This window comes from Camarhynchus parvulus, chromosome 27 (genome assembly GCF_901933205.1).
Source record: "Camarhynchus parvulus chromosome 27, STF_HiC, whole genome shotgun sequence".
NCBI lineage: Eukaryota > Metazoa > Chordata > Aves > Passeriformes > Thraupidae > Camarhynchus > Camarhynchus parvulus.
In genome coordinates, this window is record NC_044597.1 from 5,143,423 (window position 1) to 5,163,702 (window position 20,280).

General features: G+C 45.0%; 1 protein-coding gene across 1 annotated transcript; it reads left to right on the forward strand.

Annotated features, from left to right (window-relative positions):
- Positions 1-15,665: 15,665 nt before the first annotated feature.
- On the forward strand, positions 15,666-19,989 carry HOXB4 (homeobox B4). The gene is given in 6 exon segments (XM_030966480.1): positions 15,666-15,684; positions 15,687-15,706; positions 15,912-16,251; positions 18,402-18,508; positions 18,511-18,660; positions 19,773-19,989. Coding segments are annotated over 6 exon segments (675 nt in total). The 5' UTR covers positions 15,666-15,680; the 3' UTR covers positions 19,827-19,989.
- The last annotated feature ends 291 nt before the right edge of the window (positions 19,990-20,280 follow it).

Here is a 20,280-nt window from a genome sequence, read left to right on the forward strand (position 1 = left end):
TATCTATGGGATATTTCAGTGGAGATTTTAGCCATGGGATTCTTCAGTGGAGTTTCCCAATAGGGTTTCTAGCCATGGGATTTTTCAGTGGGGTTTTGGTTATGGGATTTTCCAGTAGGGTTTCCCAATGGGGTTTTTAGCCATGGGATTTTCCAGTGGGGTTTCCCAGTGGGGTTTCCAGCCATGGGATGAGCTCCTTGCTGGGGTGACCGCAGGTCCCACCCCATGCTGTCCCCTTGCCTGGAGCATTTCCACCCCAGGAGCTCTGATTTCTACCTGCAGCATTTTTGGGGCTGTTCATGGAGGTTTCCCTCCCAAAAAGGGATTTATTTGGGGCTTTTTAATGATTTTTTTTTAGTGTTTTTCTCTGCCAAACCTCCCTCTTCCTGCGAGGTGTCACCGTCCCCCATTTTCCACCCTGCGCGGGGTCACGGGCTGAGCGCGGGCTCGGCCCAGGTTTCCTTTTTTTAAAGGAAAAAATGAATTCCGACCACAAAAAAAAAAAAAAAACCCAAAAAACCCCAAAAACCCAATAAAAACCCCGCCCGTTTTGGTGCGAAAGGAAGCGGTGAGGGGAGTAAACAGGAAAGCGCAGCTCTGACCGTGCAGGTAGGCGGGGATTTGCATTTCCCGGGGCATTTTTCATCCTTTCTGCCGCTCCCATGGCACACGTCAGGCACGGGACAATCGCTCCTTCCGCAGCTGCAGAGCACAGGACAAACACAAAGTGATTTAATTCCGGCCAGCACCTCCAGGACAGGGAAACTCTGGGCTCAAAATCGAATATTTGTGCACAGGTTTCCGGCTCCAGGTGGGGGAAAACTAGGGGTTTGGGGTTCTGCGAACACCCGGCGCTGAAATTTGGGTTTTTTTGCCCCAAAAATGCCAAGTGAGGACCCTCCCTGTGAGCTCACCTGGCTCTGTCCCTAAAAATGTCCCATTTTAGCCAATTCCCCTATTTTCTGTCCCTAAAAATGTCCCATTTGAATTCCCCTTTTTTCTGTCCCTAAAATGTCGCAAATTCCCCTATTTTCTGTCCCTAAAATGTCCCATTATTGCGAATTCCCCCTTTTTTTCTGTCCCTAAAAATGTCCCATTATTGCGAATTCCCCCTTTTTTTCTGTCCCTAAAAATGTCCCATTTTAGCAAATTCCCCTATTTTCTGTCCCTAAAAATGTCCCATTATTGCGAATTCTCCCTTTTTTTCTGTCCCTAAAAATGTCCCATTATTGCGAATTCCCCCTTTTTTTCTGCCCCCTTGTCCTGTGTGTTCGCCCCAAAGCTTTCCTGTCACCACCAGGGATTTAAAGGGGGGAAAAAACCCCAAAATCATCTTGTTCTGCCCCAAACCCAAGGTTCCCCAGCTGCCAGAGCCCAGATGAGGATCTGGATTAATTAAAACCCTCATCAAGCCGCCTTTATTGGGGGGGCTGGGCAGGAAGGGCCCCCCATGCCCAGGGTGCTGCTGAAAGGTGAAAAAAAGGTGAAATTTCACCCATCAAATTCAATTCCGGGGTTGATTCAGCAAGAAATTTGGGGATGGAGGGGAAAATTTGTGAGGTTTGGGGTCGCAAAAAGCAGCTCGAGGTTGTAACGCCGTGCTGAGGCCATCTTGAGTGACATTGATTTATTTTATTTTATTTTATTTTATTTTATTTTATTTTATTTTATTTTATTTTATTTTATTTTATTTTATTTTATTTTATTTTATTTTATTTTATTTTATTTTATTTTATTTTATTTTTATTTTATTTTTTTTATTTTATTTTTTTTATTTTATTTTATTTTTATTTTATTTTATTTTTTATTTTATTTTATTTTTTTATTTTATTTTATTTTACTTTATTTCATTTTATTTTATTTTATTTTATTTTTTTATTTTATTTCATTTCATTTCATTATTTCATTTCATTTCATTTCATTTCATTTCATTTCATTTCATTTTTATGTTATTTTATTTTATTTTATTTCTTATTTATTTATTTTTATTTTATTTTATTTTTAAAATTTTTTTTCGAGCTTTCGTGCTGTTTAGGCCTTTCCCCGCTCGCCGGGTGAGGTGTAATATTAAATCCCAATTAAAATCAGAATTTCCTCCTACCCAACAACTGGGGGGCACTAAACCCCCCCCAAAAAAAACCCCAAAAACCCCACCAAAGCCGAGGTAACTCCTCCTCATTTTATACACCCAAAAAAAACCCCGATTAAAATCAGTTACAGCATTTAATTACGAGAATTAATTGAAAACGAAGGGGCACAAATGGAGAAAGAGAGAGGAGAGAGAGCGCTAAAAAAAATTAAAAAAAACCAGTAAAAAAAAAAAAAAGGCGCACCAGAGCAATTCTAAACGATTAAATCGCCATTTTCACAGCATAATGGGGTTTGCATTCTGAGCGGCGAGCGCAGCTCATATCTCATCAATAATTCATCGCGGGATCAAGCCGAGGTCAGAGCGCCGGGGCCGAGCCCGCAGCGGGGCCGGGCCAGCCCGGCGGGCCCGCAGCGCCTCCAGCGCGGCCTTTTTGGGCCTTTTTTGTGCTTTTTTTGTTGGTGTTGGTGTTGTTGTTGCCAGCGGAGCGAAACTGCCCGCGATGGTGGCAGGGGAGGGGGAGGGCGGCGGAGCCTCGCCCGCTCCGAGCGCCGACAGCGGCAGCGACGCGCTGCTTCTGCTGCAGCGAGCGCCAAGTTCCCTCCCCTCCTCCTCCTTTTCCCCCTTTCCTGCTTTTTCCCTCCCCTCCTCCTCCTTTTCCCCCTTTCCTGCTCTTTCCATCCCCTCCTCCTCCTTTTCCCCCCGCACCCTCTCTGCCCTCCCCTCCTCCTTCTGTTCCCCCCTTTCCTGCTCTTCCATCCCCTCCTCCTCCTTTCCCCCCTTTCCTGCTTCTTTCCCTCCCCTCCTCCTCCTTTTCCCCCCTTTCCTGCTCTTTCCATCCCCTCCTCCTCCTTTTCCCCCTTTCCTGCTCTTTCCATCCCCTCCTCCTCCTTTTCCCCCCTTTCCTGCTCTTTCCATCCCCTCCTCCTCCTTTTCCCCCCTTTTCTGCTTTTTCCATCCCCTCCTCCTTCTGCTTTTCCTCCCCTCCTCTTTCTTTTCCCTCCCCTCCTTCTTCTTTTCCCCCTTTTCTGCTTTTTCCATCCCCTCCTCCTCCTTTTCCCCCCTTTCCTGCTCTTTCCATCCCCTCCTCCTCCTGCTTTTCCTCCCCTCCTCCTTCTTTTTTCACCCCTTTTCTGCTTTTTCCCCCCTTCCTCTTTCTTTTCCCCCTTTTCTGTCTTTTCCCCCTTCTCTTTCTTTCCCCCTCCCTCCTTCTTTTTCCCCCCCCTCCTTCTTCTTTTCCCCCTTTTCTGTCTTTTCCCCCTTTTCTGTTTTTTCCCCCCTTCCTCTTTCTTTTCCCTCCCCTCCTTCTTCTTTTCCCCCTTTTCTGTCTTTTTCCCCTTCTCCTTCTTTCCCCTTTTCTGCTTTTCCCCCCCTTCCTCCTTCTTTCTCCCCTCTGCTTTTTTCTCCCCTTCCTCCTTCTTTCTCCCCTCTTTTCGGCTTTTTTTCCTCCCCCTTTCTCCTGCTTTCCCCCTTTTTCTCCTTCCCCCCTTTTCTTCTTCCACTCCACCTCCTGCTTTTCTTTCCCTTTTCTGTTTTTCCCCTTTTTCTCTTTTCCCCCCCTTCCTCCCTCTTTCCTTCCCTCCTTTTCTGCTTTTTCCCCCTTTTTCCTTTTTTTCCCTCCCTTCTGCCTTTCCCCCCTTTCCTTCTGCTTTTTCTCCCCTTTTTTGCTTTTTCTCCCCTTTCCCCCTTCTTCTTTTCCCCCTTTTTTCTTTCCCCCCTTTCCTTCTTTTTTCCCCCTTTATTCTTCCCCCCTTTCCTTCTTTTTCTCCCCTTTTTTCTTTTCCCCCTTTCTTCTTTCCCCCCTTTTTTCTTCCCCCCTTTCCTTCTCTTTCCCCCTTTCCTTTTCCCCCCTCTCCTTATCCCCCCCCTTTTTCCCTTTCCCCCTCCTCCTTCTTTCCCCCCCTTTTATTTTTAATTCCCTTTATTTTCATTACCACAGCACCGAAGCTCAGGGAGCCTGGGCTGCAATTCCCGAATTTCACTTTATTTATCCTAATCATTCACCCCGATTATTTCATTTACCCCGATTATTTATCCCGATTATTTCATTTACCCCGATTATTTATCCCGATTATTTTTCCCGATTATTTATCCCGATTCCCCCGGCCGAGCCCAGCCCCGCCGTGACCTCCCCGGGCCGGGGAAGCTTTTCCCAAAGAAACCTTTCCCTCCCCCACAGGCCAATTGCAGCCACAGAAATCGCTCCTGCTCCGAGCTGCTCCTGCCTTCCCACCGGCCCCAACCCCTCCTCTCTTGAATTATTTTTTATTTTCCCCCTCTTTTTATCTTCCCTTTCCCCCCCATGTTTCCCCTTTCCCCATTTTTTCCTTATTTTTTCCCCCTTTCCCCCCTTTTTATCTTCCCTTTCCCCCCTATTTTCCCTTTTCCCCCCCTTTCCCCATTTTTCCTTATTTTTCCCCCCTTTCCCCCTCTTTTTATCTTCCCTTTCCCCCTTTCCCTCCAATTTTTCCTTATTTTTCCCCCCTTTCCCCATTTTTTCCTTATTCCCCCCTTTTTTCTTCTCTTCCCTTTTCCCCCCATGTTTCCCCTTTCCCCATTTTTTCCTTATTTTTCCCCATTTCCCCCCTTTTTATCTTCCCTTCCCCCCTTTTCCCCTCCTATTTTCCCCTTTTTCCCCCCTTTCCCCCTCTTTTTATCTTCCCTTTCCCCCTTTCCCTATTTTTCCCTTTTTTCCCCCTTTCCCCAATTTTTCCTTATTTTTCCCCCCTTTTTATCTTCCCTTTCCCCCTTTCCCCCCTTTCTCCCATTTTTCCTTATTCTTCCCCCCCTTTTTTCCTCAATTCCCCCCCTTTTTCCTCCCTTTCTCCCCCTTCCCTCTTTTCTTTCCCTTTTCCCCTTTTCCCCCCGTTTTTCCATTTTTCTCCCCCTTGCCCCCTATTTCTCCCACTCTCCCCCCTTTTCTCCCCCTATCCCCCCTTCTTTCCTCCCCTTTTTTCCCTTTTCCCCCTATTTTTCCATTTTTCTCCCCCTTTCCCCCTATTTCTCCCACTTTCCCCTCTTTTCTCCCCTTCTTTTCCCCCCTTTTTCCCATTTTTCCCCCTTTTCCCCCTATTTTTCCCTCCTCCCCATTTTATAACCATCGCCCAACCCAAACCCCTCCACAAACATTAAAAAAAACCCAAAAAAAAACCCCAAAAATGACTTTTATGGCTTTGAGCTCCTCCTCTCTGGGATCCCTTCCCAAGCCCGGGATGGATTTGGGAGTGAAATTTCCTTTCCGAGCCGATTTTTTGCCCGTTCCCCCCCCAGTTTGAGGTGAAATAAATGACATTTGGAAGGAGGTTGAGAACTTCACTCGAGAGGTGTCCAGCCCGCCGCGCTTTTCCCGTGTTCTGTTTCCCTAAATAGCCCCACAAAGAAACTATTTTGACAGCCAGCGTTGAAAGAAGGGCAGTTTGTTTTTTTTTAGGGTTATTTTTGATTTTTTTGGGGTGATTTATCTCTTTTTAACATGTGCAGGATATATACACCCGAGCCAGAAATGTAAATATCTGTATCTGGTGTATATAAATATCTGTATCTCTTCTATATAAATATCTGTATCTCTTCTATATAAATATCTAGCTCATATATTTAAATATATATTTCATTTCTTTATATATATATTTAATTTATTTTTCTATACATTTCATTTCTTTATATATATATTTAATTCCTTTATATATATTTCATTTCTTTATATTTATATTTCATTTCTTTTATATATATATATATAATTTATTTATATAGATTTCATTTATTTATTTATTTATATTTCATTTATTTTTATATATTTCGTTTCTTTATATAGATTTCATTTATTTTTATATATATTATTTATTTATATAGATTTCATTTATTTATTTATTTATATTTCATTTATTTATTATATATTTCATTTATTTATTTATTTATATTTCATTTATTTATTATATATATTTCGTTTATTTATATATATATTTCATTTATTTTTATATATATTTCATTTATTTTTATATCTATATTTCATTTATTTATATATAAATCTCATTTATTTACCAACCCCCGGAGTCCAAACAAACCCCAGCGCTGGGGGTTTGGGCTCGGACATTCGCTGGTGGTTTTGGGGCAAAAAAAAGGGAATTTTTCTCGGGTGGGATTGGGGTTTTTTGGGCTGGCTTGTAACGCCCCCGAGCAGCCAGCAGAGCTCGCTTCACACCAAGTTCACGGCCGGGCTGCGGCCGAAACCTCCCGGATTCACCCCAAAACCTCTTCACACCCCCAAAAAAAACCTGCTAAAAATACCCGATAATTAAACCAATAAAAAGAATAAAATATCAAAATATCAGGCGAATTCGCTGAAGGATAAAATGAAAATATCGGTGAAATGTCGTTGTTCGTCGTGATAGAAGTAATAGAAATAAAAGTAAAAATCTCGGGGCGAGGTGAAATCGAAGAATTAAAAAAGTAAAAGTAGCAGTAAAATAAATCACAGAATAAAAGAAGTAAAAATATCAGTAAAATATTATTATTTACGGTGATAGAAGTAATAGAAATAATTAAAGAAAAAAATATTAGAGAAATATTATTGTTGATGGTAATGGAAGTAATATAAATAAGAAAAGAGAAGAGAATTCAGTGAGCAATGAAAGTAAAAATTCCCTGAATAAAAAAAGTCAAAATATCAGAGCGAGGGGAATTCACTGAATAAAAGTAAAAATCCCTTGAGTAATAAAAGTCAAACCATCAGGGCCACAGCGTTATTTGGTTTTTATCACTCTCCAATAAAAGTGAAATCACGCTATGAAATGTTAAGGAGAATTTTTTGTGCTTTGTCCCTTCCTGATATTTCAGATTAAAAAAGCCAAAGGGGAATCAGAAATATTTGATATTTCAGATTAAAAAAGGAGAGAGGGAAATCAGAAATATTTGATATTTCAGATAAAAAGAGGGAGGGAAATCAGCACTATCTGATATGTCAGATAAAAAAGCTGGAGGGAAATCAGAAATATTTGATATTTCAGATTAAAAAAGAGGGAGGGAAATCAGAAATATTTGATATTTCAGATTAAAAAGCCAAAGGGGAACCAGAACTATCTGATATTTCAGATTAAAAAAAGAGGGAGGGAAATCAGAAATATTTGATATTTCAGATAAAAAAGCCAATGAGATATCAGAAATATTTGATATTTCAGCTAAAAAGCTGGAGGGAAATCAGAAATATTTGATATTTTTGATAAAAAAGCCAATGAGAAATCAGCAATATTTGATATTTCAGATTAAAAAGCCAAAGGGGAACCAGAACTATCTGATACTTCAGATTAAAAAAAAGAGGGAGGGAAATTAGAAATATTTGATATTTCAGATAAAAAAGCCAATGAGAAATCAGCACTATCTGATATTTCAGATAAAAAAGAGGGAAGGGAATCAGCACTATCTGATATTTCAGATAAAAAGCCGGAGGGAAATCAGAAATATTTGATATTTTTGATAAAAAGAGGGAGGGGAATCAGCACTATCTGATATTTCAGATAAAAAGAGGGAGGGGAATCAGCACTATCTGATATTTCAGCTAAAAAGCCGGAGGGAAATCAGAAATATTTGATATTTTCGTGATAAAAAGAGGGAGGGGAATCAGCACTATCTGATATTTCAGATAAAGAAGCGGAAGGCAGGGATAAAAAATAAAAAACCCCCCGAGCTCCACCCCAGCGCTGCGCAGCTCCAATTGTGAATTTTGCCGTTCTCCGCTGGGGAGGGGGGGATGGCCGAGCATTATTTAGCATTATTTAGCATTTTTTTTTTGAGGGTTATTTTGCTGTTTTTGTCTCTTTCGGGCCGCAGACGGTGTTGGGGGGCTCGCAGGGAGCGGCGGCCGCGGGGTCAGAAAGTGGAGGGTCAAAAGTTTAGCGAGCTCAGGCTGGGCACGGAGCCGGGGCTGGGAACGGAACACGGAGAAAGAAAAGAGAGGGGGAGGAAAAGCCGCGGGGAGAGGGGCGGGGAAAATGGGAATAAACGGGGCATGGCCGCGGGAAATGGGAAAAAATCCGAGGGGAAAGAGTGAATCGAGGAGAATGAAATATAGGGATGAAATTTAAAAAATAATTAAAATTAAAATAAATTTTTTAAATGAACGTAGAGGTGAAAATAAGCATAAAATGTAAAAGGGATAATTAAAAATAGGGATTAAAATAAGAGCGGAAGTAATAGCTGAAAATGAGAAATAAAAATTTAAAAATAAAAAAATTTAAAATTAAAATTAAATTTAAAGTGAACGTAGAGGTGAAAATAAGCATAAAATGTAAAAGGGATAATTAAAAATAGGGATTAAAATAAGAGCGGAAGTAATAGATGAAAATGAGAAATTAAAAAAAAATTTAAAATTAAATTTAAAATGGACATAGAGATAAAAATAAGCATAAAATGTAAAAGGAATAATTAAAAATAGTGATTCAAATAAGAGCGGAAGTAATAGCTGAAAATGAGAAATAAAAATTTAAAAATTGAAAATTAAAATTGAATTTAAAATGAACGTAAAGGTAAAAATAAGTATAAAATGTAAAAGTGATAATTAAAAATAGTGATTAAAATAAGAGAAGCGGAAGTAATAGCTGAAAATGAGAAATAAAAATAGAAATAGAAATATAAAAATATAAAAAAAATAGAAATAGAAATAGAAATAGAAATAGAAATAGAAATAGAAATAGAAATAGAAATAGAAATAGAAATAGAAATAGAAATAGAAATAGAAATAAAATAAAATAGAAATAGAAATAGAAATAGAAATAGAAATAGAAATAGAAATAGAAATAGAAATAGAAATAGAAATAGAAATAGAAATAGAATAAAAATAGAAATAGAAATAGAAATTAAAAAATAATATAAAAATTAAATCTAATTAAAAGAATAAAGAATACAGAGTAAAGAATACAGAATAAAGAATACAGAATACAGAATAAAGAATACAGAATAAGGAATAAAGAATAAAGGATAAAGGATAAAGGATAAAGGATAAAGTAAATAAAAAGAAAAGGAATTTTAAACAAAAATGAAAATAATAGTTAAAAATAAAAATGAATTAAAAAGAAATGCAGCTTGAAAGGAAAAAATAAAAATTAAAAAGAATAAAAAATGAAGTCATTAAAAATTTTCAAAAGCAGGTCGGTTCAGGTCTCTCCCGCGAGGAAATGCAATTTTTAAGATAAGCCCCGAAACGCCGTTTGGGCTGGAACGAGCAGAATCTCAGGGAAATGCATTTATTAAATCCAATTACGCCCAGGTCCCTCTAGGATATTAACGCGAGCAGTTAAAAAATAATTTTCATTCCGGCGTCAATTTTGTTTGGAGAGGGTTTAAATTATCCGAGGGGGAAAAAAAAAAAAAGGAAAATCTGCCAGGGTCGCTGCGAATCTGTTCGAACATCGCGGCTCGGAAACGCGCTTCCCGCGCCCGGGAGGGATTTCAAACACGAGAATTGTAAAGAAATGGAATTTTGTGAAGAAATGGAATTTTGTGAAGAAACGGAATTATAAAGAAATGGAATTGTAAAGAAACGGAATTGCAAAAAAATCCCGCGCGATTTCTTCCCCTTCCCACCTCAGCGTGGGAAACCTGCGGTGATTTATGGGCGGCACCGAGGGCTGAGGGCTGGAAAATTCAATTTATTGAGGGATTGAAGGGCGCTGGTTTGAAGTGCCCGCTTGGCTCGGGCCGCTGAAGGAGCCCGCTTTGATTTTATTTCATTTTTTTTTATATCATTATTTTATTTTGCAGCCGGAATTGGGCTGAAATGCTTTTTATTCCTGGCTCCAAGCGCGGCTCCGCTCCGCCCGCCGCAGCAGTTTAATGAACTGAGATAATAAATATTTCCCTTGGCGTCCCAAAGTTATTTCTGCGCTGCCAGACTTCGAAACCCTCCAAACTCTTAAATATTATTTGCACTGGGACCGGGGGAAGATCTTTTCCATCGCTCCTAAAGCAAACACTCAGAGCGAGGCGAACCCTCCTGGAAAAAAATGGAATTAAATATATATATATATATATATATTTTTTAAAAATTCCCTGCGTATTTCCTCTCCTCCCTGGCTTTTAAAAATATATTTATATATTTTTTATATATTATTTTTATTTTATATATTTATATTTATATATGTTTTATATTTATATATTTTTTATATTTTTATATTTCTCTATTTCTATTTTTCTATTTCTTTTTTCTACCTGCATTCTATTTCTTTTACATTTATATTTCATTTTCGTCCTTATTTTTGTTTTTGGTTTTGTTTTTGTCTTTTTATTTTTGTTTTTGTCTTCATTTTGGTCTTTATTTCATATTTACCGTTATATTTATACTAACTTAATTTTATTTATATTCTGATTTGATTTGATTTCTTTTTTCCCCTCCTCCCTGCCAGCTTTTCACCATTTCAGGGATTCAATCCCCCTCACGAGGCTCATTTTTCCCCTCGGGAGAGAAAGAAGGGCGAATATTAGAGCCCTGGGAAAGGCGCTCTGGAAAATCCATTTGCTTTCCCCGCGCGGGCTCGGAGGTGAAAAATCCGGGAGAAAAACGTTTTGTTTCGCCTGATAAGGGGAAATTTAATTAATTGCCGTGAATTTGCCGCGGATTTCCAAGCGCTGGCGATCCATCTCCCGCGCGGTAATTACCGCACTTATCTGCGCCCCGCACTCCTCCCTGCCCCGCTTTCTGGAGCAGGTAATGGGCAATAAAACCCCATTTGTTCTCGCCGGATTAAAGCGAGCAGGTATCGTTTGGCGGCAATAAAATCCCCCCCCCAAAAAAATGGGAATTTCTGCGCGTTTGTTTACAGCGGGGCGAGCGGCGCCTCCCGAGCTCTGCGCTGCGCTGTTTAAATTTCAATTTAGGGGCGCGAGGGGAGGGCAGGCAGAGGAAATTAAAGGGATCCTTCTCGAGGATATTTCTAATTTATCTCTCCGGCTGAGCGCGGGGTCAGGGTTTTTCTGGCGTTTCGGGGTTTGGTTTTTTGGGGTTTTTTTTGCCCCCATTCTCGGGGTGGGTTTGTTGGTTTTTTTTTCCGCCCGACAATCGATTGAATACGCTTTTTAATCGCGATTTACGTCCCCAATCGCCCTTGATGGCCGTGTCGGAGCTGGTGGTAAAAGCGGGGCTGAAAAGGGAATTCCCGCAGGGACGCGGAGCCCGACCCTGCCCGCAGCTCCTCGCGTGCCGAAATGTTCATTTCACCCAAATATTCCCATTTTGGGGCGTTTCGATGAGTTTGGAGCCGACCGGGGTTTAAATGGGGATTTCCCCCTCTCAAAGCAGGTGTGGGTGCATCCCCACCTCTCCTTCCCTGCCTTTATCCACCTCAGAGGCGCCGCGAGATTTTTTGTTTTATTTATTCCAAATTCTGCCCTGGATAAACCCCTCGGAGAGAAAATCCCACCCGAATTTCCAAAAAAAAAAAAAAAAAAAAAATTAAAAAATAAAATTAAAATCCCTGAAGCGCTGAGGTGGGGAGGGAGGGAAGAGACGGCCAAATAAAATCAAATTTTTAAAAATAAATCTCCATTTTCGGAGAGGGGAAAGATTGAAGCGGGGGGGGGGAAACACCTCGGGGCGGGTGGAAAAGGAGAAAAAGGAGCAAAAAAAAAAAAAAAAAATTAAAAGTTCGGGGTGAAGCGCGGGTCAGCGCGGCTGCGGACACGCCTCGCTGTTTAACAAAGACTGCCAAAGTATGAGATTAATACCAAAAGTTGCGCCTTTCCCAGCCCGCAGCGCTCCGGGGCCTCCGCGGCAGCTCCGGGACAATGCGGGGCCAGCGGGGCGGGGGAGCGGCCCCGAAAAGAACCCCAAAAAAACCCCAAAAACCCCTCAAAATGCCAGAGGCGGAGAGGAGGAGGAAGGAGGGGAGAGAGAGGGGAATGGGGACAGCGAGAGGGGAATTTGGGGGCAGCCAGAAGGAAATTTTGGGGGGTTGGGGGCAGCCAGAAGGAAATTTGGGGGTTTGGGGGCAGCCAGAAGGAAATTTTGGGGGGTTGGGGGCAGCCAGAGGGAAATTTGGGGGTTGGGGGCAGCGAGAGGGAAATCTGGGGGCAGCGAGATGAAATTTTGGGGGTTTGGGGGCAGCAAAAAGGAAATTTAGGGGTTTGGGGGCAGCAAAAGGGAAATTTGGGGGTTTAGGGGCAGCAAAAGGGAAATTTGGGGGTTTGGGGCAATGATCGCGCTATAAAAGCAGAGCGGGGGCAGAGGGGAGGGGATCACGCGGATTTTTGGGGGTTTTTGTAGGATTTCGCCTCCAAAATCTCCCCGAGTTTTGCGGGAGCGCCCCGAGGAGAAGGAGCCGCGCTGAGCCAAGGTAGGAACCGCACCTGGGCGGGCCGGAGCCCCACTTTGGGAAAGGGTTTTGGGGATCCCCTCGTAAAAAATGACAAGCCGGGGGTGTCCCCGAGGCCACGCCGCGCTGGCTCTGAAATGGGAAAAAAAAAAAAAAAACCCAAAAAAAAATTTCAGTGAGAAATTTCCGCCGGATCCCAAAGGCGAAGCGAGGGTCGGAAATTTGGGATCAGGGGAGATTTCTCCGAGGTGTTCTGGGGGGGAAAAATGAATTCTGGCCGACGCTAGGGGTGCTGGTTGGCAAAGGCCGGCCCTGCGCTGTCACCGCGGAAAGGAAAAAAAATCCGAATTTTTTTTTTTTTTAAGGGATGTGGGAGGGGGTTAAAAATAGAGAATAAGGCCTGGCTATTTCTAGTGCTGGGGCGGCAGAAAATGGAATAAATAAATCGGCTTGGAGGGGTCGGGAAGGAGGAATAAAATCTAAAAAAGAGATAAAAAGGGGATTAAAATGAAATTAAAAATAAAAGGAGCAGTAACGGGGTTTATTCTGTTGTTTTATGGCCGCGTTGTTGGTTCGGCTCGCCACTTTCCTGGCGGGTTTTAGAGGAAAAGGTGAATTTTGAGGTGGGGAATTCTGCTCGGTGCAAAAAGATTTCGCCGCTTCTGCCGGAAATGTTGGGGTTTTTAAAGGGTCTGAAATGATTTGGGGGTTTCTTTCGATGCTTTCGGTTGGTTCTTAAAGCTCCGCTTGGTTATTCGGGGTTTAGCCGGGAGCTTTGAGCAGGAAAAGCGATTATTCACCTGAAAGAACCCGAGAAATCCAGAATTGGGGGATTTTATTCTTGGCCGGAAATTTTAATTTTTTTTTTTTTTTTTTTTAATGGAAAACGCGGGAGTTCTTGGAATGCGCCGAACACATTGACAGGAATTGTAAATGCAGCTTTTCCCTGATGCCCTCTCCGCTGCGGCATTTAAATGCAATTAATTCGGGAGATACTTGACCTGAAAATGTTCTGCCTTTTGAAATACAAAAAAAAAAAAAAAAAAAAAAAAAAAAAAAAAGAAAAAAAAAAGGGGGGGAAAAAGGAGAAAAGAAAGGGGGGCTGCTCTACTTTGAATCTCTTGGGCAACTGTAATTTTAAACGAAATCTCAACATGATGCTACCCTCATTAGTTCCGAATGAAGGTTCATTACCTAGACAGTATGAATATTTTATTGCTTTATATCCCTTTTTTTTCGGAAATGAAACGCCTTTGATCTTTTTCTCGGGTTGTAAAAAGAATTGCCTGTCATTAAAAAAAAACCTGTCGTCCCATCTGCCTTTACATTCTGGATTTCTTTTCATCTGTTCCTTTTCTTTTTTTTTTTTTCTTTCTTTTTTTTTTTTTTTTTTTTTTTCCTTTTTTTACCATTTCCCCGCACGCCTAAACCCAAACCTCGGGCGACCTCCAGCAACGAAAAATGGATGAAATCTTTGCGCTGCCCACCAGAAAATCGTGACGAGACTTTCAGGGCGGGGTGGGGACGGAGCTTGGGGGATTTCTCTTTTAAAAGGCGGATTTTTGGGTCCGCGTCTCGTTGCGCGCCTTCACCCCAGGAACTGAATTTTTTCACCCCAAAATAACGTCCAAGGTGTGGAGGGAAAGGTGGGGAAATCCCGATTTTCCTCTCCGTGCGCTCTGCAGCCTCGCTGCTTTAACGAATCGCCTTTTCCCCTCGGCGGGGAATTTTCGTGAGGTGCAGCCCCGATTTCCCAAAAACCCCAAATTTTGCCCCAGAAGAGAATTGTGGCGGTAGGAGAAGATCTGAGACCGAGGAGGACGCAACTGTCTTCTATATGTACCCTGTAGATCCGAATTTGTGTAGAGGAAGTTGGGTCACAAATTCGTATCTAGGGGAATATGTAGTTGACACAAACACTACAAACCCAGAAGCCATTAAACCCCCACCCCCAAAAAAACCCTAAAAATTAAAAAAAAACCCAGGAGGGTGGAAACGAGGGTTTGACCAGAAAAGCGCTTTAGGGCTCCAAAGAAATCCTTGGGTTTGACCTCAGCTCAACTCCGGCGCTGCTGAGATAAAACTTTATCAGGGCTCCGAGATAACGGCGGAGCTGCGAGGGGAGATTTGGGGTCTGGGGGACTTGGGGCATTTGGGGCATTTGGGGCATTTGGGGCATTTGGGGAATTTGGGGAGGGGTCGCGGGCTTTGTCGCTGCCGTTTCAGAGCGGGGCTCGCCCTCCTCTGCTTTAATTCGTGTGGTCCGGGCGCTGACACGGATTCAAAAATCAATAAAATCTCTCGCTGCCGCCGCTTTCCTCGGGCGCGTTTGGGGTCTGCCCGCAGGAATTGGGGGGCTTCAGGGGGGTTTCAAAGCCTTTTAAAGCCGCTTTATGGCCAGAAGGGCGAGGCCAAGCTGCGCCAGGGCCCGGGTTAATTGGTTTTTCTGTAATAATTGCCTTTTGTAACAATTGTTCGTCAACGCGGGCTCCGCCTGGGAGGCCGCGCTCCTTTCGGGGCGTTTTGGGGTCCGCGGCGCCCCGAATTGGCCGCCGCGTTTGCCATCGATCCCCGCGCAGCCCCATCCATCTCTGCCAGGCTCCCGCAGCCCCGCTCGGGGGGCGGCGACCCCGGCCCGGGGGCGGCGAGCGCGGCTCAGCTGCGCCTGCGGGGGCCGGGGCTGGGGGGAGGCAGCGCCGCGGTGCCCCCCGAACCCCCGGAAAATTCCGCTTTTCCCCCTCATTATTCCCTTTCTGTCGCCTTTCTGAGGGGGGGGCGCGCTGCCCCCAGCCCGGGACACACCCCCGAGGGGTGGGGGGCAGCCTGGGGGGGGTCGCTGCGGGTCCGGGGGGCGCTGCGAGCTCGGAGGGGCCGGGGGTGGCCGGGGGTGGCCGGAGGTGGCCGGGGGTGGCCGGGGTGGCCGGGGTGGCCGGAGGTGGCCGGGGGTGGCCGGAGGTGGCCGGGGGTGGCCGGGGGGTGGCCGGAGGTGGCCGAAGGGGCCGGGGTGTCTGAGGGGCCAGAGGTGGCCGGAGGGGGACAGAGGTGGCCGAAGGGGGCCGGGGGTGGCCGGGGGTGTTCGGAGGTGGCCGAAGGGGGCCGGAGGTGGCCGAAGGGGGCCGGGGGTGGCCGGAGCTGGCCGGGGGTGTTCGGAGGTGGCCGGAGGTGGCCGGAGGGCAGCGGACGCCCCCCGGGCGCCTCCCCGGGGATGCTGGGGGGCCCCGGGAGAGCCCGGGCTGGGCAGGTTTCCTTATCCGGGGCTCGGCGTGGCCCTCGCCATTGGCCCGCGCTGTCACATGGAGCCAACTTTGTTCACTTGACAGTAAGTAGGAGGGTTCCGCCAAACAGGAAAAGCACCAAAGGGAGGCGGGGGGGGGTCGGGGGTGGGGGTCGGGGGTTGGGGGGGCGCACGAATAAATTTTAAGCAGAGAAAGAGACAGAGGGACAGAGGGAGATACAGATATATATATATATAGATATAGATAGATATAATTGTTTTCCTTCCCCCGCGCGCGCGCCGCCCCAAGAAATTAATGGCCATGAGCTCGTTCCTGATCAACTCCAACTATGTGGACCCCAAGTTCCCACCCTGCGAAGAATATTCCCACAGCGATTACCTTCCCAATCACTCGCCGGAATATTACGGCGGCCAGAGGCACCGGGAGAGCTCTTTCCACCATGAGGCGATGTACCACGAGCCGCGGGCCGCCTGCGCGGAGCAGCCGTACGCGCCGTGCCCGAGCTCCGCGCAGCCCCGCGGAGGCGCCGAGCCGCGGCCGCGCAGCCCCAGCCCGCCCCCCGCCTGCAGCCGCGGCCCCGCCGAGCCCGTGCTTTACCCCTGGATGAAGAAAGTCCACGTAAGCTCGGGTAAGTGCGGGGGGGAAAAAAAAGGGGGAAAAAAAAAGGGCTTCGCTTTATAGTTGGAGTAGCACCTCGCGGGCCCGCGGAAAGCTTGTGCGGCGCTTGTAAAAGGAGCGCTCGGCGGAGATTTACGAGCGCCGCTTTGCAGAGCGCTATAATTACATCCTCCATAAATTTTTATTGCTCTGCTTGGCCATGTGCCTTTGAAGTCTCTGTTACCATCCTCCTCCAGTTTCTTCCAGGCTACTTTGCTTTTTTTTTTTTTTTTTTTTTTTTTTTTTACGGCTGTTGAATCTTCCTAAGTGAAGTTTTATGTTTTGGTAATTTGTATTTAAGTGGCGGGCTGAGTAAAGTTTTACTGTTTTCCCCTCCCCTGCCCTCTTCTTTTTTTTTTTTTTTTTTTCCCTTCTTTTTTTTTTTTTTCCTCCCTTTTTTTTTTCCTCCTTTTTTTTTCCTCCCTTTTTTTCCCTCCCTTTTTTTTTCCCTCCTTTTCTTTTCCTCCCTTTTTTCCCCTCCCTTTTCCCCCCTCCTTTTTTTTAATCTTTTCTTCCCCTTTTTTTATATTATTTTTTTAAAGGGAGGCATTTCCCACCCCGCAGCCTCTTTCCAAGGGCCCGGGGGGAACTTTTGGGGAGAATTCCGGCAAAGCTGCGAGCGCACAAATGCGAATTTCCACCCGCACGGGGCACGGGGGGGCTCAGAAAAACCTCCAGCCCGGAATCCGCGTCCACCGTGAGGCGGAGATTTGCACTTCGGCTCTGGGGGGGAATTTTAAAATTATTCCCTTTTATATTTTTTTTTTTTTTAAAAAGCAAATCCCCCCTTCCAAAGAATATGTGATTCTTCTATTCTTTCTTTATTTTTTGTGATTTTTTTTTCGAGGCGGGGAAAGAATCCATTAAAAGAAGAGCTCGTTAATTCTGCTTTTTCTTTTTTTCCCTCCTTTTTTATTTATTTTTCCCTTGTGTATTCCCCTGTTTTGTGTGTTCTCCCCTATTTTTTATTTTTGTGCTTCCCCTCGGTTTTTTTTTCCCCTTTTTGTGTGTGTTTTCACATCTTTTTTCCCTTTCTTTTGTGTGTTTTCACATTTTCTCTCCTTTTTTCCTTCATCCTTTCGCATCTTTCCCCCTCCCCTTTTTTTTGGTGTGTTTTAACATATTCCCCCCTTTCTTTTCCTCATGTTTTCACATTCCCCCTCCTCCATTCCTTTGTATTTCCAAATATTTCCCCCTTTTGTGCGTCTGTGTATTTTCACTTTTCCCCCCCAATTTTTTTGTATTTCCCCCCTTTTTAATATTTTCACTTCGCCCCCCTTTTTTTTGTATTTCAACATATTTTGCCCCCATTTTTCTATATTTTCATATCCCTCCCCCCATTTTTCTATATTTTCACATATCCCCCCCTCTTTTTTTGTATTTCCACATATTCCCCCCCATTTTTTAATATTTTCACATCTCCCCCCCCCCATTTTTTAATATTTTCACATATTTCCCCCCAATTTTTGGTATTTTCACCTATTTCCCCTCCCCATTTTTTAAATATTTCCACACATTCCCCCCCAGTTATTTTTTATACTTCCACATATCTCCCCCCCCTTTTTAAAAAATATTTTCACTCTCCTTTTTTTTTTTATATTTTCACATATTTCCCCCCTTTTTTTTTTTTAATATTCTCATATTTTTTCCCCCCTTTTCTTTCCCCCCTCCCTGGGCAGCGAACCCCAATTTGTGCGGCGGGGAGGCGAAGCAGGTGCTGCAATTAGAGAAGGGATTTCGCTGATTTATTATTTATTATTTATTATTTATTATTATTTATTATTTATTATTTTTCCCCATTTCCCCCATGTCAGTGAACCCCAATTTCTCAGGCCTGGAGCCCAAGCGCTCGCGCACGGCGCTGCACGCGGCAGCAGGTGCTGCAATTAGAGAAGGGATTTCGCTGATTAATTAATTATTATTTATTATTTATCATTATTTATTATTTATTATTTTTCCCCCTATTTCCCCCATCTCAGTGAACCCCAATTTCTCAGGCCTGGAGCCTGCTAGCAAGCCGCAGATATACACGCGGCAGCAGGTGCTGCAATTAGAGAAGGGATTTCACTGATTAATTAATTATTATTTTTTATTTTTCCCCCCCTATTTCCCCCATGGCAGTGAACCCCAATTTCTCGGGCTCGGAGCCCAAGCGCTCGCGCACGGCGTACACGCGGCAGCAGGTGCTGGAGCTGGAGAAGGAATTCCACTACAACCGCTACCTGACGCCCGGCGCCGGCGCCTGGAGATCGCGCACGCCCTGAGCCTCAGCGAGCGCCAGATCAAGATCTGGTTCCAGAACCGGCGCATGAAGTGGAAAAAGGATCACAAGTTACCCAACACCAAGGTCAGGGCCAGCTCCTCCTCCAGCGCCCTGCAGGCCCCGCAAGGAGGATCCCAAAGCCAGATCCCGCAGGGAGGAGGAGGAGCCCAAACGCAAATGCCACAGGGAGGATCCCAAAGGCAGATCCCACAAGCAGGATCCCAAAGGCAGATCCCACAAGGAGGAGGAGGATCCCAAAGGCAGATCCCACAAGCAGGAGCCCAAAGCCAGATCCTACAGGGAGGATCCCAAAGCCAGATCCCACAAGGAGGAGCCCAAAGCCAGATCCCACAAGGAGGAGCCCAAAGCCAGATCCTACAGGGAGGATCCCAAAGGCAGATCACACAAGGAGGAGGATCCCAAAGTCACATCACTCAAGGAGGGTCCCAAACTCAGATCCAACAAGGATCCCAAAGGCAGAACCTTCAAGGAGGAGGATCCCAAATGCAGATCCCACCAGGAGGAGGATCCCAAAGCCAGATCCCTCAAGGAGCATCCCAAGGTCACATCCCACAAGGAGGATCCCAAGGTCACATCCCACCAGGAGGATCCCAAATGCAGATCCCACCAGGAGGATCCCAAACCCAGATCCAACAAGGATCCCAAATGCAGATCCCTCAAGGAGGATCCCAAATGCAGATCCCACCAGGAGGATCCCAAAGCCAGATCCAACAAGGATCCCAAAGGCAGATCCCACAAGGAGGAGGATCCCAAACCCGATCCCACGGACCGGCCGCCGCCCTATAACCGCCCCCACGGATGTGAGCGCGTGTTGGAGGCGTGAACTCGTGCGAGTGCACGGAGGGAAATGCGATCATTTTAATTTTTATCGTTATTTTAATGATTATTCGAACCATGGGGAAAGGCGGGGCTGCTCTTCGTTACCCAACACCGAGATCGGGTCAGCTCCTCCTCCAGATCCCTGCAGATCCCACAAGGAGGGAGGATCCCAAAGGCAGATCCCACAAGGAGGAGGATCCCAACCACAGATCCCAACCCCAGATCCCACAAGGAGGAGGATCCCAAATTCAAATACCTCAAGGAGGATCCCAAAGGCAGATCCCACAAGGAGGAGGATCCCAAAGGCAGATCCCACAAGGAGGAGGATCCCAAATTCAAATACCTCAAGGAGGATCCAAAGGCAGATCCCACAAGGATCCCAAACTCAGATCCCACAAGGAGGATCCCAAACCCGATCCCATGGACCGGCCGCCGCCCTATAACCGCCCCCATGGATGTGAGTGCGTGTTGGGGGCGTGAACTCGTGCGAGTGCTGGGAAGGAATGTGATCATTTTAATTTTTATCGTTATTTTAATGATTATTTGAGCCATTATTTGGTTATCATTTTTTGGTTAAAGGCAGGGCTGCTCTTCACTGCCCAACGCCGAGATCGGGTCAGCTCCTCCTCCAGATCCCTGCAGATCCCACAGGGAGGATCCCAAAGGCAGATCCCTCAAGGAGGATCCCAAACACAGATCCTACAAGGAGGATCCCAAAGGCAGATCCTACAAGGAGGATCCCAAACACAGGTCCCACAAGGAGGATCCCAAACATAGATCCCACAAGGAGGAGGATCCCAAACACAGATCCTACAAGCAGGATCCCAACCACAGATCCTACAAGGAGGATCCCAAAGGCAGATCCTACAAAGAGGAGGAACCCAAAGGCAGATCCTA